Source organism: Capra hircus, chromosome 14 (genome assembly GCF_001704415.2).
Source record: "Capra hircus breed San Clemente chromosome 14, ASM170441v1, whole genome shotgun sequence".
Lineage (NCBI taxonomy): Eukaryota > Metazoa > Chordata > Mammalia > Artiodactyla > Bovidae > Capra > Capra hircus.
In genome coordinates, this window is record NC_030821.1 from 15908015 (window position 1) to 15933259 (window position 25245).

At 46.9% G+C, this 25245-nt stretch overlaps 1 protein-coding gene across 7 annotated transcripts in view; it reads left to right on the forward strand.

The window, feature by feature from the left end:
- The window catches only part of MATN2 (matrilin 2), a 169488-nt gene that overhangs the window by 35899 nt on the left and 108344 nt on the right, over positions 1 to 25245 (forward strand). For all 7 annotated transcript variants that reach the window (XM_018058266.1, XM_018058268.1, XM_018058270.1 and 4 more), the window contains exon 3: positions 17304 to 17873. In XM_018058266.1, the coding sequence (XP_017913755.1) occupies positions 17304 to 17873 (570 nt within the window). The remainder of the gene's footprint in view (positions 1 to 17303; positions 17874 to 25245) is intronic.

A 25245-nucleotide genomic window follows, 5' to 3' on the forward strand; every position in this document is an offset into this window, starting at 1 on the left:
AGGTGGGGTAGGCATACAGAGGCTTCAGGGGAGGGGAGGGGAGGAGAGTTAGCCCCACTTCCGCAAAGCTTGGATGGACTGGGCCTTCAGGTGAGCTTCGAGAAGAGGACTGAGCATGTCCTGTTATATTTTTTTTTGTTCCAGTATATTTGGAGTTTTTATCAGGTACCCACTGTGGATGAAGGAGGCATCAAGAAGGCAGATATACTGAGGAGCTGAGGGGACAGCCGGGGCCAATGCAGGAAGCAAAGCTCTCTTGGTATATTAAGCAGAAAGGGATTTCATACAGAGAATTAGGTGCTTGTGTAATTTTGGAAAGGTTAGAAGAGTGGAAGTTCAGGGCCATCACCTAAGAACCATTGTTGGAATTGGGATGTTGTTGCTGCTGTAGCTGCATCTGTGAAGCTGCTGGGCTGACACTAGAACATGGAGTCTATGTTCCCACAACCTTACTTGCCAGCAGAAACAGGCTCCACCTCCCTTCCTCCTTTGTGAGTGTTATCTAGTTGATGTTACCTAATTCTCACCCAGAACCCTAGCTGCAAGGGAGTCAGGGAAATGTGTTCCCTGTGTTTTTAGCTTCTGCAGTATAGAAGTGAAGTGAAGTCGCTCAGTCATGTCCAACTCTTTGTGACCCCGTGGACTGTAGCCTGCCAGGCTCCTCTGTCCATGGGGTTCTCCAGGCAAGAATACTGGAGTGGGTTGCCATTTCCTTCTCCAGGGGATCTTCCTGACCCAGGGATCGAACCCAGGTCTCCCGCATTGGAGGCAGACGCTTTAACCTCTGAGCCACCAGGGAAGCCTCTGCAGTATAGAGGACTCATAAAAAGAGGTGGAGTTCATGCAGAGTGCCACTTGTCATTCAATCCATAGTCATTTCCTTGAAACATTGAATTAACTAGGGAAAGAAATAGAGGAAGAGGTGTTGGACACCCAAGAGGGACGAGTCGGAAGGGCCCAAATGCTGACCTAAGTTTTCTGCTCCACCAGCTGAAAGGCCTTCGCTCAGTCCAGGATTAGGTAACAAAGGGGCAGAAACTCAACTCCTGAACACAAAGGAGTTGTCTTTAACATACAGATGGCTAACAAACACATGAAAAGATGCTCAACATCACTCACTATTAGAGAAATGCAAATCAGAACTACAATGAGATATCACCTCACACCAGTCAGAAAGGCCATTATCAAAAAGTCTACAAACAATAAATGCTGGAGAGGGTGTGAAGAAAAGGGAACACTCTTGCACTGTTGGTGGGAATGTAGATTGATACAGCCACTATGGAAGATGGTATGGAGATTCCTTAAAAAACTAGGAATAAAATCACCATAGAACCCAGCAATCCCACTCCTAGGCATATACCCTGAGGAAACCAAAATTGAAAAAGACACATGTATCTCATTGTTCATTTCTGCACTATTTACAATAGCTAGAACATGGAAGCAGCCTGGATGTCCATCGATAGATGAATGGATGAAGAAGTTTGGTACATATACACAATGGAATATTACTCAGCCATAAAAAGAAATGTCTTTGAGTCAGTTCTAGTGAGGTGGATGAACCTAGAACCTATTATACAGAGTGAAGTAAGTCAGAAAAAGGAAGATAAATATTGTATTCTAATGCATGTATATGGAATCTAGAAAAATGGTACTGAAGAATTTATTTACAGGGCAGCAATGGAGAAACAGAACTAGAAACTAGACTCAATGGACATGGGGAGAGGGGAGGAGGGGGTGAGATGTATGGAGAGAGTAACATGGAAACTCACATTACCATATGTAAAATACATAGCGAACCGGAATTTGCTGTATGGCTCAGGAAACGCAAATAGGGGCTCTGTGTCAGCCTGGAGGGGTGGGATGGGGAGGGAGATGAAAGGGAGGTTCAAAAGGGAGGGGGTATGTATATACCTGTGGCTGATTCATGTTGAGGTTTGACAGAAAAGAACAAAATTCTGTAAAGCAAGTATGCTTCAATTAAAAAAAATTAATTAATTAAAAAAAAAAAAAGACAAAGGAGTTGTCTTTAAATTCTCCCTAGTGCTTTCTCTATAGTGTATACATAGGGGGCATCTATTTACACCTGAGACCTGGCTGGGAACTCTGGCAGGAGGGCCTTTGGGTTATCTAGGAATGGAAAAGACTGAAGCCTGGGCTGAGTCAGGAGCCCTTAGAATGTGCCCTAAAAGAGGATGGACACATTTAAAAGCCTTCTGTGTCTCCTTAATGGAATCCAAACTTCTCGGTAGCAGGCACGTGTGCTCCTCCCATCCTTTAAGACACACCCAGGGCACCCCACCTGCATCACCTGAGCACATGGTACCCTGCTTGTTCTGGCTCCCAGCCCTTTGCTCATGCTGACCCTTTGCCTGAAATGCCCACCCCAACTCTGCCTGATCAGTACCTGCTCAGCCTTTGATAGTGGAATAAGATCATAAGATATAATATAATATGGTACCCATCAGCTTCTTTAGGAATCTTCCCACCCACCCTCTTGGGATCAAGCTCTCCTCCAGGCTCCAGCTGCATGTGCTTTTTGTGAGTCTTATGAAGCTGTCTTCTCTACAAGGTTGTAAGCGTCTCCCAGGCTGAGCTCGTTCTTGTGCTGTGTCCCTAGTGCCTAGCACAGAGAGGGGTGTCCTACGGTGTGTGCATAACCCAAGTAAACGAAAATGATAAATTTTTCCTTGGCTGGTGCAGGGCTATGGAAGCTTCCACCCCTGCCTCTGTGTGCCTGCACCCCTCTCCTTCCAGGGAAGAACTACAAGACTGCATTTAGCAAGGCCCCTTCCTGTGGTCTTCATCACCCCCACAGCCTGACCTGGCTTTGTTATTATTCACATGTCTCTGCCCTGTGCCCGACTTCCATCTGGACTCTCAGAAAGCTGATGAGGCCATTGCTCAATGTACTAAGTTAAAATGCTCCTGTGGGCTGAATACCAGTTTTAAAGCTCTCTTTTCACTTCGAAGAGAGGCGAGATTACCTGTTTCCCTGTGCTTTCTGTACTGTCTTGTATTGGGGGATGGGCACTGTGTGTGTGTAAATAACAGTTTTAAGTGATGAGTCGTTTCTCAGTTTGAGCAAGGAGGAAACCTGGTGAGAAGGGTTTTGCTAGAGAATACCAAATCAATTCTGTATCTATTCAGTCAGGTCAAGGAATTTTAAAACCATTGTCTGTTTCAAAACTTCTTTATACTTCTTTTCTCAATTAGAAGAGAGCTTATATTTGTAAGACACTGAGAGGAGGTGTGAGGGGTGTTTTTTGTTTGTTTTTGTGTTTTTTTTTAGCACAACTTAAGCAAACTGCTTTACCTTGCAAGGAAATTCAATTCATTGGAAATTGTTTTTTTCTCCAGGGCTAAACTGGGGCAGCTTTCTTTCTGGCTCCCTTGCAAAGAAAATTGTCCAGGGTTCTGGAAACCACAGTTGTTGAACTTCATACGATGGCCCTTTTCTTTCAGCTCATGTAACAGTTACGAGAGGAGACTGGTGTGATGTGGCATGTTTTTTCTTTCTTCGTTTTTTTTTTTTTTTTTTTCTTTTCCATTTCACTGGCTCGTTGGTGCACACTCCCTGAGGACTTTAGAAAGCTGTGTTCCTAAAGGAATTTATGACAGTCTGCAGGGAGAATAGAAATTTGAGCTGGTGTCAGCCTAGGATCCCTCAGGGTACTACTGGCCCATGTCTCTGGTTTATGGAGCACCATTGCTAGCCAAAGATGCAGGCTCATCCACAAGGACCTTCTTTTAAACAAAAACAAACATACTATGACATTGGCAAGTACATTTTACATAAAAACTTCCCAGTGAGGATCTCTACAGGCAGACAGAATCCTTCCTGCAGGGGCTCTTCTTGGTTTGGGTTAAAGTGTACACAGATCAAATCTGGCAATGAGTTTCACCATGTGCCACAGAACTTTGGTGCTGCTCGTAGGTGTTGGAAAGAAGGTGATGGAATGAAAGTTGACGTTCAGACCATATCTCAGTGCTTGAGGGAAGCGCGTGAATGCTATCAACTGGCATTCAAAGCAGGTCTGTGTGGGCAGAAGACCACAGAAACCACCTCCGTGGATGTACACGGTTCCTTTTATCCTCAGGAATGGGCCAAGACATAGAAATGTATTTGCTCTGTGTCTTTGCTGGATTCATGCCTCCGTGTCCATAAGTACAGTGTCTACTGACTGTTCTTTGTGGTTGAAGGTTCAGCTGTTCTGGCTAAGCATATGTTATGCTTACCGAATAATAATTCATTTTCCCTGCCTCATCCTGCAGTCATCTGTATGTGTGCGCCACTGACTGCTGGACTGTGGCCCTGTAAGGCCAAGGACTTCACTGTCTATGTGTCAACAGCCACACAGCACCAGCACTGTACAGACAGATCTTGTTTTATTGTGCTTTGCTTCATCATGCTTCACAGATACTGTGTTTTTTTGACAACCCTGCATCAAACAAGGGATCGAACCCGCATCTCTTATGTGAAGAGGACTTTGCACTTAGGAGAGTATGTCTTGAGTTGAGCTTTAACTCCTGAGTCTCATTCGAGTCTTTGCCACTGGCCCTCCCATATATTTAGTTCAGTTCAGTCTCTCAGTCGTGTACGACTGTTTGTGACCCCATGGACTGCAGCATGCCAGGCTTCCCTATCCATCACCAGCTCCCGGAGTTTGCTCAAACTCATGTCCATTGAGTCGGTGATGCCATCCAACCATCTCATCCTCTGTCATCCCCTTCTCCTCCTGCCTTCAATCCTTCCCAACATCGGGGTCTTTTCCAGTGAGTCAGTTCTCCGAATCAGGTGGCCAAAGTATTGGAGCTTCAACTTCAGCATCAGTCCTTCCAATGAATATTCAGGATTGATTTCCTTTAGGATTGACTGGTTTGATCTCCTTGTGGTCCGAGGGACTCTCAAGAGTCTTCTCCAACACCACAGTTAAAAAGCATGAGTTCTTCAGTGTTCAGCTTTCTTTATAGTCCAATTCTCACATCCATACATGGTTACTGGAAAAACCATAGCTTTGACTAGATACACCTTGTCAGCAAAGTAATGTCTCTGCTTTTTAATAAGCTGTCTATGTTTTCTTCCAAGGAGCAAGTGTCTTTTAATTTCATGGCTGCAGTCACCATCTGCAATGATTTTGGAGCCCGAGAAAATAAAATCTGTCACTGTTTTCATTGTTTCCCCATCTATTTACCATGAGTGATGGGATCAGATGCCATGATCTTAGTAATGGTAAAGAATCTGCCTGCAATGAGGGAGACCTGGGTTCAATCCCTGGGTCAGGAAGATCCCCTGGAGAAGGAAATGGCAACCCATTCCAGTATTCTTGCCTGGAGAATCCCATGGACAGAAGACCCTGGTGGGTTACAGTCCATGGGGTTGTAGAGTCAGACACTTTCACTATCAATGTGTTAACTGGTGACTGGGAGGATAACTTCATTAGGCTCTTCTCTGGGACATTTTTCTGTTCAGAAGAGACACTTCATGCTAGGTCACCTGCTGAGAAACAGTGGCTAAAAATGCAGGCACCGAACTCAGACTGGCTAGGGTGTGAAATCTCTTCTCCCCATCATTCATTCTCCTCATGCCAGCAGACTTGTCGTTTAGCCTCTCTAAGACTCAGAGCCCTCAACTGTAAGTTAAAGGTAATAATTGTGCTTTTTTTGCTTTTACTGAGTCTAATCAAAAGCCAGGAAACAACTGACCTGTGCATGATCTGACAGTGGATCAGAACACACGAGAGGTAGGAGGGGGGCTCAGGATCGGGGAACACATGTGCACCCATGATTGATTCATGTCGATGTATGGCAGATATCTCCACAATATTGTAAAGTAATTATCCTCCAATTTAAATAAATTATTTTTTTAAAAATAAAGGAACCCACGAGAGAATATAGGATGTAAGGTTTCCGTATTTACCAGGTTGCGCCTGGCCTTGGGGAGGGAGGAGGGTGCTGGGGCATAAGAAGGGGTCTCTTCTAGAGTCTTGCTCCCTGGCCTCTCTGATGGTCTGTTAGGCGCACATGCCCCTTGGGGTAGAGTCTTATTCGCTGCACCTAAGAATCACCAGGAACAATTGTCTAAGTGCAGATTCCTGGGCCTCAGCCTCGAAGACTCTAATTTGCTGGGTCTAAGGTGCTGCCCAGGATTCAGCATTTTAAATAAGCACCCCCAGGTGCTTCTGATGTGATCAGGACATTGAGGGTCCCCACTGTGGGCTGTGTTTATTGCACCTGCACTGACCAGCTGCCACAGCCCACTGCACAGAAGAGAGTCGGCAACTTCTCTTTTCGCTCTCCCACACCTCCCCCCACATATGCGCATTGACAGAAAGAAGCCAGGGCAAACTGAGCATCTCTGTGCATTGCACTCTGCTGGGCACTAGGGATTTATAGAAGACACTGCACGTGGCCACTGTCTCCATACGCGAGATGCTGGGAGGAGAATGCTTAAGACGTAGGTGACCACAGGGCTGAGTCTTGGTTGAGGAGGTATTTGAAGGAGCATGGTGTATAAAGAACTACTGAGTTGGCCAAAAAAGTTTGTTAGTTTTCCATACCGTCTTATGGAAAAGCCCGAACAAACTTTTTTGGCCAACCCAATACAGACCATTAGATTGCTGGGGTTTAAGGTATAGGGCAAGGCAAGGTGGGTGGGTCTAGGAGGCTCAAGAGTTCATTAGTTCACTCTCCCATGACCTTGCTGTCAGTGACCTTTAGGAGGGTGGCTGTTGGAGAAATTGCTTTGAGGAGACAGCATCCTGGGCTGGTTTATACTGAGAACTCACAACTGCCAAATTGAGCTACTGTGACTGATGAAACTCACCAAATATTTATTCAGAGGAAAGTTCTGCTATAAAGAGGGGAAGAGTAACGTCCATTTGTTGGGAGAGTCTCTCTTATCTCCCAGGTCAGGAAAGCCATTGCTGAGATGATGGGGCCTTAAGGTCTGGAGAGGGATCTAATGGGAGTGAGTGGAAAAAATGGCTGGCTGGGCAAATTGGTTTCATCTTCGTAAGCCCCCTGGCCCCCTACTCCAGGCACTGGGTGGTGCGAAGGGGGTGAGGGATGTTGTGCTGAGAGGACTCCTGCAGCTGAGCTTCAGTTCTGAGGCTGGAATGGATTAGTGCAAGGGGAGGGGGCTGGGATTCTTGGGGTCCATGTGCAAGGCTTGGGATTTGCTCTCCTGGCTGGAGATTTTATCATGAGACTGGCTGTCAATCCGGTTGTCTCCTTTCTGTGGTTTATACAGTTGATTTTTTGAACTTTATGTGCAGGATTTGACATTTATACCACTTAGATTTCCTCCTGTTAGTTTTGACTCATTATTCCAGCCCTCAGAAATCCTTTCTGGCCCTGACTCTGTTATTCAGCTTTTTACCGATTCCTTCCAACATTGTGTGTAGTGGTGTACAGAGAACCACAAATGCCCCCAGAATTTGGAAAACGGTGTGGAAAACGTTACCAAGTGGGGAGTGACTTGCTAATGTGTCTACGATATGTCTTCAATCCCATTAAGAAGTCCAGGGTGTCTCCCTAATATAATATAATCAACTTTTCAGATCACTCCCCAGGGGTTCTTTAGGGAGATGTGAGTGGAGTGTGATTGATTCGGAGAAAGCCATGGCTCATCAACTGCACTGTAAAATGGCTGGCGTGAGGTAACTCAGCAGCTGCTGACTGACTAATAAGGGAATAAGGGAAGGGAAGAATTGAAATGTAGTCCTTTCAGCCTTGGCCAAGGACCACCGTGCCCCAGTCAAGTGCCCTAAGTACAGCGCAGTTGCAAGCTAAGTCTCACTGGGAGCAAAAAGCAACGGTGCTCCAAACTGCCTCTGAAATATCCATAAAATCACCTGCAAACCTCAGGGCTGGTCACAGTTTGCAGGCGCACAGGGACAGAACACTGAGGCAGCCGCAGGGGCCACACCTCAGGCGTCCGCGAGCAGGCGCTCATTGAGCGTAATGGTGGGTGTTACAAGGTAGTCTTTTCTCCGTCTGTCTGTCTTTGTTAAGCCCATCTAGTTCAATACACACAGACTAAATGCTTATGGGATGCAATTTCCTGAATTCCAATGTGCTATTTTATATTCTTGTAATGGAGAATACATACCACTTGTATAGCCTGAGGAGACCGTTTCTTAGGACTTTTCTATTTCCTTTGCCCCGACCCCATGCCTACAGCAGCCCTCCATCCCAAGTGTGTCTTTATGGAGAAGTTTGTGTGCACATCGTCTACATGGCCACCCTTTTTATTTCTCATTGGAAAGTAGTAAGTTAGCACTAATTATCAGATAATGTCTCAAAAGTACGGTTAGCTAACTTACCTTTATTCGGTTTCTTAGAAGTGAATAAAATTGAGCACTTCAGCCTTTGTTGCAGAGGCCCCCGGACTCTGGAACCAGGTTGGCAAAATGATTCCAGTATTTGCAGGGCAGTGTTGATGGTATCCTGAGGCTGAGTCCAGGCTGAGTGGGAGAGGACAGGAATTGATTAGTAATGTCTGCTAGGGACAAGGGAGGAAAAGGGGGCCTTGCTGAGCCTGCCTTAGAGCCTGGGTACCCACACCAAAGACGGCAGTCATGCTCTCCCTCTCACTCTGAGCCCTCTGTTTATCTTTTTCGTCTGCCTAGTTTATTCAATTCTATTATCATTATTTGTCTCTGTGCCTGCTATTCACAATTGGGAGTCTTCCCTTCATTCTATTCCCAGAGCCTGACACACAATAGGTCCTCACTAAATATTTGTTCAAAGATTGGCTCTACTTAAGTGTTCTACCTAACTGGTCTGGATATGTGGAATCTGCATTTTTTCCCCACTGTGCGTGTGTGTATGTGCGCGCATGCACATGCGCACACTCAGTTGCTTCAGTCGTGTCCGACTCTGTGCGACCCCACAGACTGTAGCCCACCACGCTCCTCTGTCCATGGGATTATCCCAGCAAGAATACTAGAGTGGGTTGCCATCTCCTTCTCCAGGGAATCTTCCCGACCCAGGGACTCAACCTGCGTCTCCTGCATTGGCAGGTGAATTCTTTACCTCTGAGCCACCAGGGAAGCCCCTTCTTTCTCACTGGAGTCAATTAATTGCCTCGTTGAGATCCAAACTATAAATCTCCTCTGATTCTCCTGGTCTATCCCATCTAGGAATAAAAACATAAATTGTGCATTTTCCCCCCTTCTCAATCTCCTTCTGGTTCATAAGCATCGAGTTCTCCCTCCCCCTCAGGCCCCCACCCCCGCTTTCTCTAATCATAAAACTGCTTTTCTCCCTTGGAAACTCTTGGTGAGCTAGTTTTTCCTCTGTCCCATTGTGACCTTTGAATCATGTTTCACGGTGTTTCTGGTTACTCTTGGGAATTAAAGTCCTAATAATAAGAAGAGCTTTAGCTCTTGGCTCACTGCCACTGTCTCCAACATTACTCTTAAAATTCTTGGTGATTTCAATAACCACATGAATGCTCCCTTCTTCGCGGGATCGTTCCTGGAGTATTCTTGTCCTCCACCATATCTCAGCCAGTCGCCTCTCTTATCATACTCCTGCCCCTGTGATTACGATAACTGCAGTTCCTTCGTAATCTCCATTTAAACCTCCTATTTTCCCTCAGCTCACCCCTTCTAGGATTCCAACTTCAACAGTCCTTTGACCATATCTAGACTTTCAATCCATTGGCCCCACTGCTTTTTCTCTGCCCTTCAACCCTTCCTATCTTCTACTTCATATTCCCCCAGCCTAATTTCATGGGAAACCTTATAGTGGCTCTGCCACCTACCTTTGTTGCTTTCCTGATCCACCAACTCTTGGCTGCACGAGAACTCTGGTTATATCAACTTCCTCCTGCTTTCCTCCTGTACCCGTGTAGCCAAGTGAAGCCGGCGCAAAGCACACAACCATGCTATCAGTGTCCCTTCCGGTTCATGCTCGCTACCCTCAAGTTGGCCTTTAATGCCACCTGGAAATCCTATTCCGGTGCCCTTGTCCATCCACTCTTGCGCTGTCCTAGAAATTACTCCATTTTCCCCCTTGTATCATTCCTTTTTTAAAGTTTTTTTTTTTTTTTTTTAATATTCATTTGTTTGGCTGCGTCAGAGCTCGGTTGCCGCTCTCGGGACCGTCGTTGCCTCGTGCAGCGTTTTTCGCTGCGGTGCACAGCCTCTCTGTGGCTCAGTCTTCAGTCGCTGCAGCACGTGGGCTTAGTAGCTCTGTGGTGTGTGGGAGCCAGCTCCGACCAGGGATTGAACCTGAGTCCCCTGCATTGCAAGCCCGACTCTCCCCCACTAGATCACCAGGGACGTCCCCACAGTTCTTTTTCAAGTGCCCACACACCGCCTACTTGTGGGAACCTTGCTGGGAATTGTTAGGAAGCTCCCACTTTCTGAAATCTGTCTCCCTTCTCCACCCCACCTTGGGCATTTGCCTGTGGTCCAGGTCATGCTTTTCCTATTCCCCACAGCCCATCAAAGGCCAGTGACCTTGACTTTCTATCTCCGCCAGGGCCCTGCTTCTCCTGATCTCACAGGAGGCAGTTGTCAAGCACAGGAGAATGTGAATAACCAGCAGCTTCATTTACTGAGAAGCTGCTCTTCAGGGAGGCAAGCATCTGTTTTCATCATTTTATTAAATTAAAAAAAAAATTACAAATAGGCATTTAGCAGGGGGAAAGCACTTGGCAGGAGGCAGGCAAGTTCAAGCCATAGCTTCAGGCCCTGATTCCAGGGAAGGAAAGAACTGACCTCAGAGAGCCAGTGCTGTTCTGGTGCATCTTGAGTGTGCTGGGAAGGGCAGGTCTAAAAGGACAGAATCTTTTCTGAGCATTGCCTGGTGGTTAAGAGCATGGGCTATGGAGCTGGGTTCAGATCCTGGCCCCTCTACTTTCTAAGTATGAGACCCCAATCTAGGCATCTAACCTTTCTAGACTCACTGTTCTCATCTGTAAAATGGGAATAGTACCTACCTGCTAAGTTGAGTGTGAAGAATAAATAAGTCACTCTGGGAAAGTACTCAGAACAAGTCAAGTACTTTTAGGTACCCAATAAACAGTAGCTATAAATTACTGTTATATTCTCTTTGAGTCTCACGATAGCCCTGTGAGGTATTATCCTCATTTCACAGAAGAGTCTGAGGGCCAAAAAGGTGAAGGGGAGGCGATAGGCCGCATGGATGGTAAATGGCATTGGCTGGGCTTGCCCTGAGGTCACAGGCCAAGCCTGTGTTTGCTTGTTTCACTAAGCATTTGTGACCTTTGAATCATGTTCCATAGTGTTCCTGGTCACTCTTGGGAATTAAAGAAACCCCTCTGGTTGGTCCTAGTAACAAGAACAGTTTTAGCTCTTGGCTCATGGCCAATTTCTCCAACATTAGAGAAATGTTGCTGTTTCACAGAGTCCCTTTCAGTGTCTGGATGAAATTATTTTACCCTCATCATGGAGATTCACATACCTTCCTTCTCCAAACATGCTCTGACCTCTCTGGGCAGATGGTACCAAATATTTGCTGTACAATTACATGGCTATAATTGAATTTAGCCGCAGCAAGGGAGACCGATTAGCAACAAATCTACAATCCTGAGAGGAAGGAGATGGTTCCAAGGCTGCACATTATAATCCTGCTGGGGTGGGAATGTGGCTTAAAATTGTTCTGGCTCAGGTTCACCTTCTCTGCGGGGGGAAGAGACACTTGTTTGCCCAGTGAGTAGGCTGTGGAGTCGAGCTGACAGAACTGGAAGTACTGTGCACAAGGCTTAGACGGTCACCTTTTGGTTTGGGGTATGATGTTTTATCAGAGAAGGCAGTGGCACCCCACTCCAGTACTCTTGCCTGGAAAATCCATGGATGGAGGAGCCTGGTAGGCTGCAGTCCATGGGGTCACTAAGAGTCAGACACGACTGAGCGACTTCACTTTCACTTTTTTCCTTTCATGCATTGGAGAAGGAAATGGCAACCCACTCCAGTATTCTTGCCTGGAGAATCCCAGGGATGGGGAAGAGTTGGACACGACTGAAGTGACTTAGTAGCAGCAGCAGCAGCATGGTGTTTTATGATGTGCCCAGATACCCTCTTCCAACTGCTGCAGAAAGTCTACAGTGAAAGGCAAGATGGAAGAGTATGTGTGTTCTTCTCTTGGGCTAATTAGACAGGGATGCTGTTTATCAGAACTGATATGTGAGAGGAATACATACAGAGGAGATGTTTCTGGAAACATCTCTCAGCAGTTCCCAGGTGGAGAAACTGTGAAGGCAAATATTTCAGAATGTCCTAGAGTGTTTACAAAGCTCGTATTGCAATGCCAGCGGTATCGAGACTTTTCCCAGGGACCCGGATGGTCCCAGGCCTGACCCTAGTGAGCCCTGGGGTCTCGTGGAGGTGGAGTCACCTCTCTGAGCCTCAGTTTTCCCTTCTGTAAGGTGAATAACTTGGACTCCATTTAGATCCTTCCAGCTCTGAGACTTTATTAGTCTGTGAGTTCCTGGACCAAAAGTTAGAAAGTGACTGTGTTGCCTCATAAAGTGGCAAAGATTTGAGTCCTGGACTCAGCAGGACCTAGACCTGAGGAGAAGGGGACGACAGAGGATGAGATGGTTGGATGGCATCACTGACTCAATGGACATGAATTTGAGTAAGCTCCAGGAGTTGGTGATGGACAAGGAGGCCTGGCGTGCTGTGATGCATGGGGTTGCAAAGAGTCGGACACGACTGAGTGACTGAACTGACTGAACTGAGACCTGCTCTAGCACTTTTTGACTCTGATTTGAATCCATCTCCTTGAACTGCCAGTTCTGACTCATTCCCTTCCACCTGAAGCCTTGCTCCATCACCCGGAATTCCGCTTAATTCTACAAACGTTGACTCAAGACTTAAACTGTATCCCCACTGCATGGCTGCAGAGATGACCAGTTTCCCACATTGGGTAATCCACAGTAAGATATGAGGTTAAGACTTACCAAAACTTCCTTTCTCCAGAAATCTGTCTAGGTCCTACACTCATGGTTTCGCAGAGTGTGGTCCTTGGACCAGTGACATCGACTTCACACAGGAACTTGCTGGAAATGCTTATTTTCAGGTGCCAGCCTATATCAACAGAATCAGAAACTCTGGAAGTGAGGCCCAGAGACCTTAGTTTTTAACAAGTTCTTCAGGGAATTGGGAGACACCTGGAGTCTGAGGACTACTGGACTAGCCCTTTCCAGGACAGGCTGCAAAAGCTATGTCTCTAAGCTCTCAAGGGACCTGAGGAGACGTCCAGGAGAAAGTCGGTCACTTGGGCTACCAGAACCTGTTGTTTTCAACTCTTGGCCACAGCTCCCTGGAGGGTCCCTCCAACACCGTTTCTAACCTCTGAGGTGGTTTTGTGAATGCCAGGCATTGTGAAAAACTCATTTGTTTTGATGAGGAGTCCAGCAGAGCACATCATTCTTTGCGCAACTTCCAGACTCCCCTTTAAATTGATTGTGATGCTTGCCAGGATGCATGGGGACCAAGACCCACAGAAAGAATCCCAGTCCTGGGGGGACGCCTGCTTCCAGAGGAAGAGCGTTCTTAGGGAGCCAATGTGCCGTCTTCATGCCACCCTCCCTTCCAAGGAGCCTTTTGTTAATATCCTCCCACATGGCTGGGTCCAGGCTGGTTCCAGTCCTTCTGAGCAGGTGGAGATCACTGGGTCCTGTTCTCCCTGCAGTCAGTTCAGACTGAAGCTGGTAGAGCAGGGGGTGTGTGTCCAGCCTCAGTCCTGGGAGGTTTATCATGTGTTGCCTGGACCCAGGGCCACACGCTAGACCACAGACACTTCTCATGGAAATCAGAGAATGGCACTCCCTCCAGGGGCCTCCCAAGTGGACACAGCCCCTGGGGCTCAGGACTGGGCTGGATTTCAGGCCCTCGCACTTCCTCGGGCAGGTACACAGCTGTCCGCGGCCACCCTGCCCCTCCCCAGCCGGAGCCTGGCACAGGGAGGACTGAGGAAGGAGAGGGGTCGGGGGTATTGTGGGTGGAGCAGAGCCTGCCTGTGAAGCTCCCACATATTGTGGGGGGGTCCCGCCTGCTGGGCCCAAGACTCAGCTCTTTACCCGCAGCTAATCCTCAGAGCCTCGGTGAGGTGTTGTCCTCCACAGAGTTTTTCTGTTCCTAAATTATAAGAGATTTCCAAACTCTCAACACCTTCATGCTCTCATCTATCCAACGGCTATGGTTCCCTTGCTCTTCAGAGCTTGTTCTGGAAACCACAGGAGACCATAGTGATGAAAGCTGTCTGGAGTCAAGATGTTAAAATGTCAGGGTCGATATTGATCTTATCCCTGGGTCCTCAAAGGCAGTTTCTGGAGGCTCTGGTTTGAGAAACTCACCTTAAATTCACCCAGCCCCCAGTGTTATGTGTGGATGCCACCAAAGGTGGGCTTTCTGCCATGATGCTGGTCTGAGGGGTGGGGGGTATATGCTTCTGCCCCTAAAATTGTTAGGCGTGTGAGGCTGCAGTGCACGAGCTGTGTGTGAGCAGGCGCTCAGGGGAGAGGCAGGGCCTGGCAGGCTGGCCTGGACAGGGTGACCTCACTGGCCTTTCCCACTTGTCATTTCAATGACTGGGCGCACTGCTTCATTTTTGGCTTTTTCCCTCTTTTTTGCAGCTGCGCTGATTGGGATTTAGGGCAGGCATTTGAGATCCTTCTTCTAATCTCTGTCAAATTGGGATTTACCAGTGGGAAGTCTGGGAAAGGGAGGGAGGAAGGGGAGAGAGGCCGGAGGCCGTCGCTTAGAACATGGAGAAATTCCAGGAGGAACGCCCAGCCTCCACCTCCACCCTCTGGGGCAGAAGGCCTCTCATCTCATTCTCTTTCCAGAATGCCTTCTTGCTTCAGCACTGGAGGAGTAAGCATCACAGTTGCACTGGTAACGGAGAGACTCTGATACTTGCCTTTTTTCCAGCTTAACTGTGCCCTTTGTTGAAACGTTTCTTGGCCAGGTACCGTCTCCATCTCCACTGCTGCCCCACCTGCCAGCCCCCTACCCTGGTTGATATTGTTTCCTTCTCAACCAGATTAGTGCAACAATGGTCTGGATTGTCCACACTGAGCACCCCTCCCTACCCGACTCAACTGACTTTTTTTCTTTTTTTTTTTAAAAACTGAGGTATAGTTGATGTACAATATTATATAAGTTACAGCAACATAGTGATTCGCAGGTTTTAAAGGTTAACCTCCATTTATAGTCATTAGAAAGTATTGGGGAATTCCCTGGCAGTCTAGCAGTTGGAACTCTGCTTTCACTGCCTAGAGCACAGGTTTAATCCTTGGTCAGGGAACTAGGATTCTGAAAGTTTCGTTGCAAGGCAGAAATAAATAAAATGAAACATTGACTATATTCCCTCCATTGTACGATATATCCCTGTAGCTTATTTTATGCACAGAAGTTTGTGCCTCTTAATCCCTAACTGGTGTATTGCCCCACCCCTTCCCTGTCCCCACTGCTAACTGCTAGTTTGTTCTCTATAGAGGACTGTTTCTTTTTTGTTTTATTCACTAGCCTTATTTTTTAGGTTTCACATATAAATGATAGCAGTTTGTCTTTCTCTGCCTGACTTATTTCACTTAGCATAATACCCTCGAGGTCCATTCATGTGGTCGCAAATGGCAACATTTCATTCTTTTTTATGACTGAGTAATATTTCATTGATTATATATAGCACGTCTTCTTTATCCATTCATCTGTTCATGGACACTTAGGTTGCTTCCTTATCTTGGCAGTTAGAAATAATGCTGCTATGAACATTGGGGTGCCTATATCTTTTTGAATTAGTGTTTTTGGGTTTGTTTTTTTTTTTCAGATAAATATGTGGGAATAGAATTGCTGGGTCATATGGTAGTTCTATTCCTAGTTTTTTGAGCAACCTCCATAGTGTTTTCCACAGTGCCTGCTCCAATTTACATTCCCACCCACCATGTATGAGGGTTCCTTTGTCCATATCCTCTCCACAAACTTCTGGCCCATTCAATTGACCTTTTATTACATAACTTCCCTGCAGAAGAGATAAGTTACATAATATAATGCTAATCATATTATGCCCATCAGCTGTGGTATCAGTACAAATTTCAATCTGAATTGAAAGTCTTTTTGTAACTGACTTCAAGCTACCCCTCCAACTTCATTCCTATCTGTAACTCTTAGCAGTGCCTTCAACGCTCATTCTATTGTCTGCTATATGCATGCCATCTTGGGCTTTTGTTCATGGGCTCCTCTCCACATGTACCTTCTCACAGTCCAGACACTATTCATCTGTAAAGCCAGCCTGTGTCCCATCTCCTTGACCCCAGCCCAATTCTCTGAACACTTATCATCTGCACCAAACAGCGTCATACTAATTATTCTTTCCTTTTTCTGTTAAGTCTCCCCAGGTAGACTGTGAACTCCTTGACTTGGGTCCTTGCTGTAAGCATCTTCTATACTTCCTGCAGTATCCAGCCAAGCTAATGTGCTGTGCAGTAAATTACAAAGTAATTTTGACGCTGCTCAGATGTTTGCCCACCTAAAAACTACACTGATAACTTTCTAGAAGCTGAAGTTCACTTCTTTTGTAAAAAGAAATAGTATCTTGTTTGCTGCCAATACTCATGATCACCCAGTCAAACACATATACATCCTTACAACCTTCCTGAGTGAAGGAAATGATGAAGATTTGAAAGGTGACCCCTGGCCCTAGGATTTCCAATCTGCATTGGGTCCTTAACAATCTTATTTTATTTATTTTTAATTGAAGTATATTCGATTTGTGATATCATGTTAGTTTCAGGTATATAGCTCAGCAATTCAGTTATGCAGATATATATAACTTCTCCAGATTCTCTTTCCTTATAAGTTATTACAAAATATTGAAAATAGTTCCCTGTGGTATACAGGAGGTCTTTGTTGGCTATCTGTTGCTAATTTATTGTTGTTGTTCAGTCACTCGGTCGTGTCGAGCTCTTTGCAGGCCACATGGACAGCAGCACGCCAGGCTTCCCTGTCCTTCACCATCTCCCAGAACTTGCTCAAACTCATGTCCATTGAGTCAGTGATGCCATCCAACCATCTCATCCTCTGTTGTCCCCTTCTTCTCCTGCCTTCAATCTTCCCAGCATCAGGGTCTTTTCTAATGAGTTGGCTCTTTGCATCAGGTAGCCAAAGTATTGGAGCTTCAACTTCAGCATCAGTCCTTCCAGTAAATATTCAGGACTGATTTCCTTTAGAATGGACCGGTTTGATCTCCTTGATAACTTATATATAGTCAGATATTTATGCGTAATACTCTTATGATATGTTTGCCCTCTCCCTTTTCCCCAGAGAGCACCTGTGAGAACAAGCGAGCGGACGTGGTCTTTATCATTGACAGCTCGCGCAGCGTCAACACCCACGACTACGCAAAGGTCAAGGAGTTCATTGTGGACATCTTGCAGTTCTTGGACATTGGCCCTGATGTCACCCGTGTGGGCCTGCTCCAGTATGGCAGCACGGTAAAGAATGAGTTCTCCCTCAAGACCTTCAAGAGGAAGTCCGAGGTGGAGCGCGCCGTCAAGAGGATGCGGCATCTGTCTACGGGCACCATGACGGGGCTGGCCATCCAGTACGCCCTGAACATCGCCTTCTCGGAAGCAGAGGGGGCCCGGCCCCTGAGGGAGAACGTGCCTCGGGTCATAATGATCGTGACCGATGGGAGGCCCCAGGACTCGGTGGCCGAGGTGGCTGCAAAGGCCCGGGACACAGGCATCCTGATCTTTGCCATCGGTGTGGGCCAGGTGGACTTCAACACGCTGAAGGCCATCGGGAGCGAGCCCCACGAGGACCACGTCTTCCTGGTGGCCAACTTCAGCCAGATTGAGACGCTGACCTCAGTGTTCCAGAAGAAGTTGTGCAGTAAGTCCTGCTCCCCTGTGGCCCTTCTGGGGGCATTGTTGGGATGAGGTCATTCACCTTCCCTTGTTCATTCTGTGCTACCTGGTCCCAGGTACTGTGCTGGCAAGGGGTCTTTAGCAAAGGTCGAAATAAGACACAGTGTTCCCTTGGGGCTCACACTCTGGCCAAGGACACTCATTAAGGATGCAATTTACAAAAAAGTAATTAACTGTAGTTTTAAGTGTAACGGGGGAAGAATTCAGGGCAGGACCTGACCTAGGCCAGGGGCTCAGGGAGATTTCCCTGGGGAAAGGACATTTATACTCAAGCTGCTTAATGAGTCAGAGTAGGGAGGGGAAGTTTTCCTCCAGCACCTTGGATTGGCCTGGCATTACCTAGGTTGGAATTCATGAGTTGGAGTAAGCATGAAAATGGGGAAAATGTAACTTCTCCTTGGATGGTGTGGAATACTAGGCATTTTTGCTCGACAGTGGTGCTAGCTGGGGATGTTTTCTCAACCCAGAGAGAAGCCTAGTGTATCGGGGGTGAAGACATGCTCCTGGTGCCCCCTCACTGGACAGGATGGCAGGTGCCTCCCAACTTCTTCTGCAAGGTCATGCCTCCCCAAGTCCTTGAGCTGCCTTATTCTGTGTTAGAGGTCTTCTCCCCCTTCTTGCTTTCCAGCCCTGCTCTCCCTTCCTTGCCAGACTCCTCCCAGGAGCCTCCAGGCCGAGCTCCTGTTTCCGCTCTCCCGAAGGCCAGCTTGTCTTCGTCTTGGTCTCCAGCTTCTGCCACTGTCTTCTCGTCCTTTCTTCCTCCAGAAGGGCAGGGGCCCAGGGTGCCAACGCAGGCTCTGCGCTGGTCCCTGGAAATGGGACAGGCCTCCTGACCTGGTAAAACAGTGTTCAGTCGTGCCTTGCCCACCCCAGTGGCCTCTGTCCCCTCCAACTGCCTTGCTTCTTTGATGGGAAAACAAAAGCAAGTGTCTATTCTGAGATGACTAGTATTTCCCTGGAGTCTGAGTGGAGATTGACCTAATGGACCAGACTCATCTCCAACTCCCCAGGAGCAGGAACCTTTGGATCACTTCTCAGAATGTGAAAAAGTCCCTCCATCACCTCTCCCCTGCCCCACCCCATCAAAGCCTCAGGAAGGAAGAACAGTGTGCTTTTGATGTGTCTTTAAAGTTCTCTACTGAAACTGACTTCAAAAAGCAGAGAGCCCGTTGATTTTTTACTCCAAAATCAAAAGGTTTACTTGAAAAATCAATGCCATGAAGGAAAAAGAACCTTTCGCTGTGCAATGTCACTTGGAAAATATTCAGAAGTGCCATTTCCCTGGCGCCACAGAGGGTCTGGGCTGCTTCAGTGTGCCGTGGCCTGAGTCACCTGGAAAACTTCACCTAGTAGAATGCGCTGCAAACATTTTTAAGGTTTATGACTTTAAATGACTTCTGCAGAATTTATGCTCCCCCTTTCCTGGAAATATTTTTAAAAAAGAAAGAAATTGGTCCTGTAACAGTTTTGACAGGTTTATTCATTTGTCTCGGAAAAATGTTAATGGAGGAGCTCTTCTCTAAACGCTCTGAATTGAGCAGCGAAGGGAAAGGTAATATGACGAGGGTGAGGTTGTGAACTTGCTCGTAGAAGAACCTTCTCTCTGCTGTTTGACCAGGCAGCAAAACTAAAAGACAGTTTCGCTACCCACCTCATTTCTGTAAGAGCTCTAAGAGAACATCAGTATTATGCCATTCATTCATTCCCCAGGGCCTAGAGACTGAATCCCTCTTCCCACCCCGCAGGAGGCCAGCTCCTGAATCTCCGCATCACAGGGCTCCACTGAGCAGAGCTGTCAACTCTCTCGAAAGGTTAAGGGGGCCCCCGGGCCTCTTTGTCAACTGTGCAGTAAAGATCGCAATAACTAACATTTACAAAGCTCTTTCTCTTGTGTTTTCACACTTGATCCTCACAAAAATCTGGGGAGGTGGCACGGTACTATCCCTCCCTTTTATAGGACTGTAAACTTGTCAAGTGGATTCCCCAAGAACAAGCAGCCAAGAGATGGGGGGCGGTGGGCATTCTGCTTCCAGACCTCTTGCTCGTTTCACCTCTCTTCGCATTGGGAGGTAGACGTTCCTCTTTTAAGGTAAACGGTTTTCTGCGAGCAGCATCTGCACAGTCCAGCCACGCTAGGTCCACCAGCTCTGAGGTCGACATTCACCTTGGAGTTGGATGGGAAGCCTTTGTAGTGAGGGGAGCTGTCTCAATGACCCCCCTGCCAACTGTGCAGATGCTGAGCACATCTGTAAAATGGGGGTTTTATCCGCAGAGCGTAGATGCATGAACAGATGGCATTATAAGCTGTAGAGTCCTATTCCGTGTGTACCATGGTGTGTGTGACTACAGTCAGACACACAGAGGACCAGCAGAGTACGCAGATGGCCTTGGGTTTGACCTGCTCTCCAATCCTCAGACAACAGCAATGAGTGACTTCTGTCAGCAATGCTGACTTTCAGACAGCAGTTCTCTGGGGTTTTGGAAATCTCGTTTGTTCCTTAAACATTTATTGAGCTACACTATGATAGTATAATTACAGCTAATTTTGTCCTAGGCTAGGTACCTTCCATACATTATTTGACTGAACACCGATAACAGCCCTGTGAAGCAGGTGCTATTATTACCCCATTTTATAGAAGTAGAAACTGAGGCTTAGAAAGGATAGGCAGCTTTAAGTGGCAGAGTTGGAGTCTCTCTGGTTCCAGAGTACTTACCCTCCACCTGCCAGGCCCAAGGGTTTCAGGATGGTGGGAAAATGCTCTTATCACAGATAAACAGGACATTTGCTGTCTAAAGTGTACACTTCAGAGACCTTGGGAAGTCACCTGGCACTGGGGGACCTCTGATCACAGAATGCTTGGTTCTGCCTAGGGAGTCCAGGAGAACTTTAAAGAGGAGATCATAATGATGATAGCTTTTATTCTCACAGCAAACCTGTGAAGTGAGTGCTCCCATAATTCTCATTTTACAGAAGAAACAGCAACCCAGAGACATTCAGTAACTTGACCAAGGTCACACAGCATTCGATGGTAGAGCTGAGGTGTGAACCCAGGCATCCTGCCTCAGAACCTACATTTTAACCACGATGTGCTACATGGATGTGAAAGGTGAATGGCAGTTTATTGGATAGAATGTGTAGGAAGGGTGATTGCAAGGAAAAGAATGATATTTTTAATAGTTTTTTTCTCTTTCATTTAAAAACAAAAACAACAACAAAAAACGAGTCCAGAGTCTCTGTTAATTTCATGACTTCTAAGGAGACACAACTCACAACTTGAGAAGTGGTAAGCAACAGGCTCGGCAGGGACACAGAGGTCAATAGACATGGAGAAGAGGTTTCAGAGGGAAGATGGGCTAAAGCTGGTGTGCTTTGGGCGGAAGTGAAAAGCACGGCTGGATCTGTGGATTGGGAGAGAGACAAGGTGTCTTCAGGTATGGTGAAAACAGACACTTTTATTGTACAATTAGAAGGTCTGACCTTGACTGGGAGTCCTGGCTCTGGCGCTCACTGGTGTGGACATGAACTCGGGCACAGCGGTGGCCTTGTACCCACTGGTAGTGAATCCCTATACCAGCCACAGCTGAGGGCGGGGGCAGCGGGGGCCTCCTGAGGTTGCATTCTTAGGCTGCCAAGAGAAACTTAGAGGCCTGGTGCCCTGTGAATGAGGCCCTGTCTGCAAGGTGACCAAAACCTACCCGTGCTGAGGCCCAACGTTTTTGCCACCCAGTGAGAGAGGACACTGAATTTAGAGGCTGAAAAATGCGTGTCTATCCTGAGCCTTCTGACAGCTTGTAACCTGGGTAGGGCTGTCAGTTTTCTTTCTTTCTTTCTTTTTTTTTTGCTTCTGGCTGCACCAAGCCACTCGCAAGATCTTAGTTTCCCTGACCCGGGATTGCAGCCGGGCCCTCAGCAATGATAGCACAGAGTCCCAGCCCCTGGGCCACCAGGGAATTCCTAGGGCTGCTTTTAATTAACCTCTTGGCATCGGCTTTATCAGCTTAGCCTGGTATTTAAAGCCTGGAGGTTGGTCGTTCCTGCGCTAAGAGCCCCACCTTACCCAGGCACCATCGAAGGCCCTCATGGTGTTCCTGGGCTTCTCTGGTGGCGCAGTGGTAAAGAATCTGCCACAGACACAGTTTTGATCCCTGGGTCGGGAAGATCCCTCAGAGTAGGAAATGGCAACTCACTCCAGTAGTCTTGCCTGGAAAATTCCATGGACAGAGGAGCCTGGTGGGCTACAGTCCACGGCATCACAAAGAGTCAGACACGACAGAGTACTCAGTCACTCGATAGTGTTCCTAAGACACATTTCCCATCAACCCGCCTGGATAAAGCCCACACTTACTGCAGCCCGTCAAGGCCCTGTCACTCAGTGGGAGGCCAAATCAACTTCCGCATACCTTGACTTTCCATGCCCAGTAATAGATCAAGACCCCCCAGTCAGCCCACCCCTGCTTTGATCATTCATTGGTCAATCACACATCCATTAATAAGCATTTATGAATGTTCAGACTTACTAGTTAAAAAATCCAAAATCCAATCCTGCCAATGACATAGTGTGCTTATTAGTGATTCTTTCTCCTGAACTCAAAGCCTTATTCCAGCTTCAACATACAAGGCCTTCGAGGTGTGAGACCCCTGCAGGCCAGTGTAGGAGGCAGGACAACCCCCCTCCCTTCGGTCACATCACAAAGGCTCATCCCCCGGGAGAGGAAGGCGCTAGGGTCAGATGCTCTTAGGATCACTCATTCCTACCTATAGAATTTCAGAGACAGAAATTTTTATATGACCTTAGTAAAAACGTTTGGGATTCTTTTGATTGAAAGTAATAGATGTTCAGCTTGAGCTAGCTTTAGAAGAGAGGGGATTGCATTATATTATTCATGGAAATAAGAAGGGTAGTGAATGACAGTCCAGCTTAGCTTCCATCTCCACTCTCTGCTTCCCCTTGGATTTATCTGGTTCCCTGGGCAGACAGCATGTACCCTGTCAGCCCTCAGATATTCTTGCCCTCGGTGTAAGCGCCCCCTTCCTCAATTCTTGTGCCTAAATGCCAAGAAAAGACTCCAATTGACAAACGCTGTACACTCAACAGTGGCCAGGAGTGGGACTGCCTCACACCAACACATAGTTCCCCCTGTCATCACACATTTAGAATGAGAAGGAAGGACAGCTTCTAAAAAATAGAAGTGTCTGTACTGAAGGCCCCTAGACACCAGACATGCCTTTGTTCTACAGGTGAAGAAATAAGTCAGAGACAGCTCCCCAACTTACCTGAACATCCCTCACTTGTTCTAGGCAAAGGGAAACTGGAGCAGAGGACTTCTGGCTTCTAATCCAGTGCTCTTTCCATTACACCAAATTCCTGGTTCCAATTTCTTTTATAGTACATAGCCAAAACAAGCCTTAGTAACAAGCTGTCACTCCAAACCTTATGTAGCGGTTCTTTTAATTTCCCTATTTGACAAGTGAAGAAAGCGGAGCTCAGGGAAATTAAGGAATTCATGCAAGGTCCTGGTGAAGCTTGGCTTTAGTATGTTCCCAGAAGTCGTCCGCTCTGCTGTCTGCAGCTGAGCAGTTATTTTCTCTGCCTCGCGTCTCCTGTCTAAGTAATCCTGTCAGGGTCTCCGTGAGAAGTCAGGCAGCAGGCTCATCACTTGGGCCTCGCACCAGTGGATAGCGGCTGTGTTGCTGGTTGCCTAGACTTCAGATTTCCTTCATTACAGAGGAGAATCACGACACGCTGAGAGTTGCACAAGAACCCCCTCTGTGTCTGTGGGTAATTTGATGCCAGCAGCCTGGAAAAGAAGAGAGCTTTGCAGGGTGCAAAGCAAATGCAAATTAAAAACAGGATAATGATTTTTCCCTGTCAAAACTTAATGTTTGCTAATCCTGAGAGCTAAAGTTTGGAGGAAGTGGGAATCATTAGTCTCATGCATTGCTGGTATGAGCTACCTTTCAAGGCAATCAGGTGATATCTGTTTAAAGCAGGACCCAGTCCTAGAGAAACAGTTGCACATGTGCTCAAGGAGATGTGTTTGAGAATGCTTATCACAGCATTGGGAAAGTGAAAATGTGGACTGGTTGGGGAAATGGCTAAATAAAATGAGGCATAGTCAATGACCAATGGATAAAGCAATTCAAAGGAATAAACCAGACCTAATGTACTTGATCACCTGCTTCCCAGGTGGCACTAACGTGCAGGAGATGCAGGTTTGATCCCTGGGTTGGGAAGATCCCCTGGAGAAGGGAAATGGTGCCCCACTCCAGTATTCTTGCCTGGGAAATCCCATGGACAGAGGAGCCTGGAGGGCTACAGTCCATGGGGTCGCAAAGAGTCGGACATCACTGAAGGCGACTTAGCAGCAATGTACTTGATCAAATCTAAGATGTATAGTTGATTCTCATTATTCTTGGTACTAATGTTCTATAAAGTCCTGGTGAATACTGAATTACTAAGTATGAACCACTGCTCCTAGAGGAAATACAGGGTTAGGTTCCTCTGAGCCTCTGGTCCAGCATTATTGTCAACTGATCAATACATTATCTTGTTTTATGTATGTTTCTGTTTAAAGACACCATAAGGACTTCCCCTGTGGCTTACCTGGTAAAGAATCTGCCTGCAATGCAGGAGACCTGGGTTCAGTCCCTGGGTTGGGAAGATCCCTTGGAGAAGGGAAAGGCTACCCACTCCAGTATTCTGGCCTGGAGAATTCCATGGAGTGTATAGCCCATGGGGTCGCAGAGTCAGAAATGACTGAGTGACTTTCACTTATTTGTATATTGTGGATTCATTAACATTGAACTCACAGCCAACAGCACTATCACTCATGCCTGGATGAAGTTTATTAAACACACATTTTCTCTGAAACGCACCTCACAGCCTTCTCGCACTTAGGAACACCAGACACACTTCACTTCAGCAAACACCAGCACTTCAGCACTACGCTTGGGGCCATCCTAAACAGCAAAATTACCAACAAAAAGCACAGAAACACAAAGGGTGTGGCACCTAATAGGCCTTGAAAAGGACACTTGTTTCCAGCCTGAGAGCAGAAACAAGAGGGCAGGGCATCGCCTGTGCAGCTGCAGGTGGGAGTGAGAGCATCAGGCAACTTACATTTTCCATCGCTCTGCACGTGTCCTTAAATGATGTTGAAAACACTGTGAATACTGATTTTAGGGTTACAAATAAATTTTTGCAAGTAGGCAAATTTGCAAATATGGAATCCGTGAATAATTAGGATCAACTGTCTGTGTCCTCACATTTGAACATCTCCGGAAACTGGACGGATCTTAGATTCCATGAAAGGGAGTATATATCAGTAGAGATAGA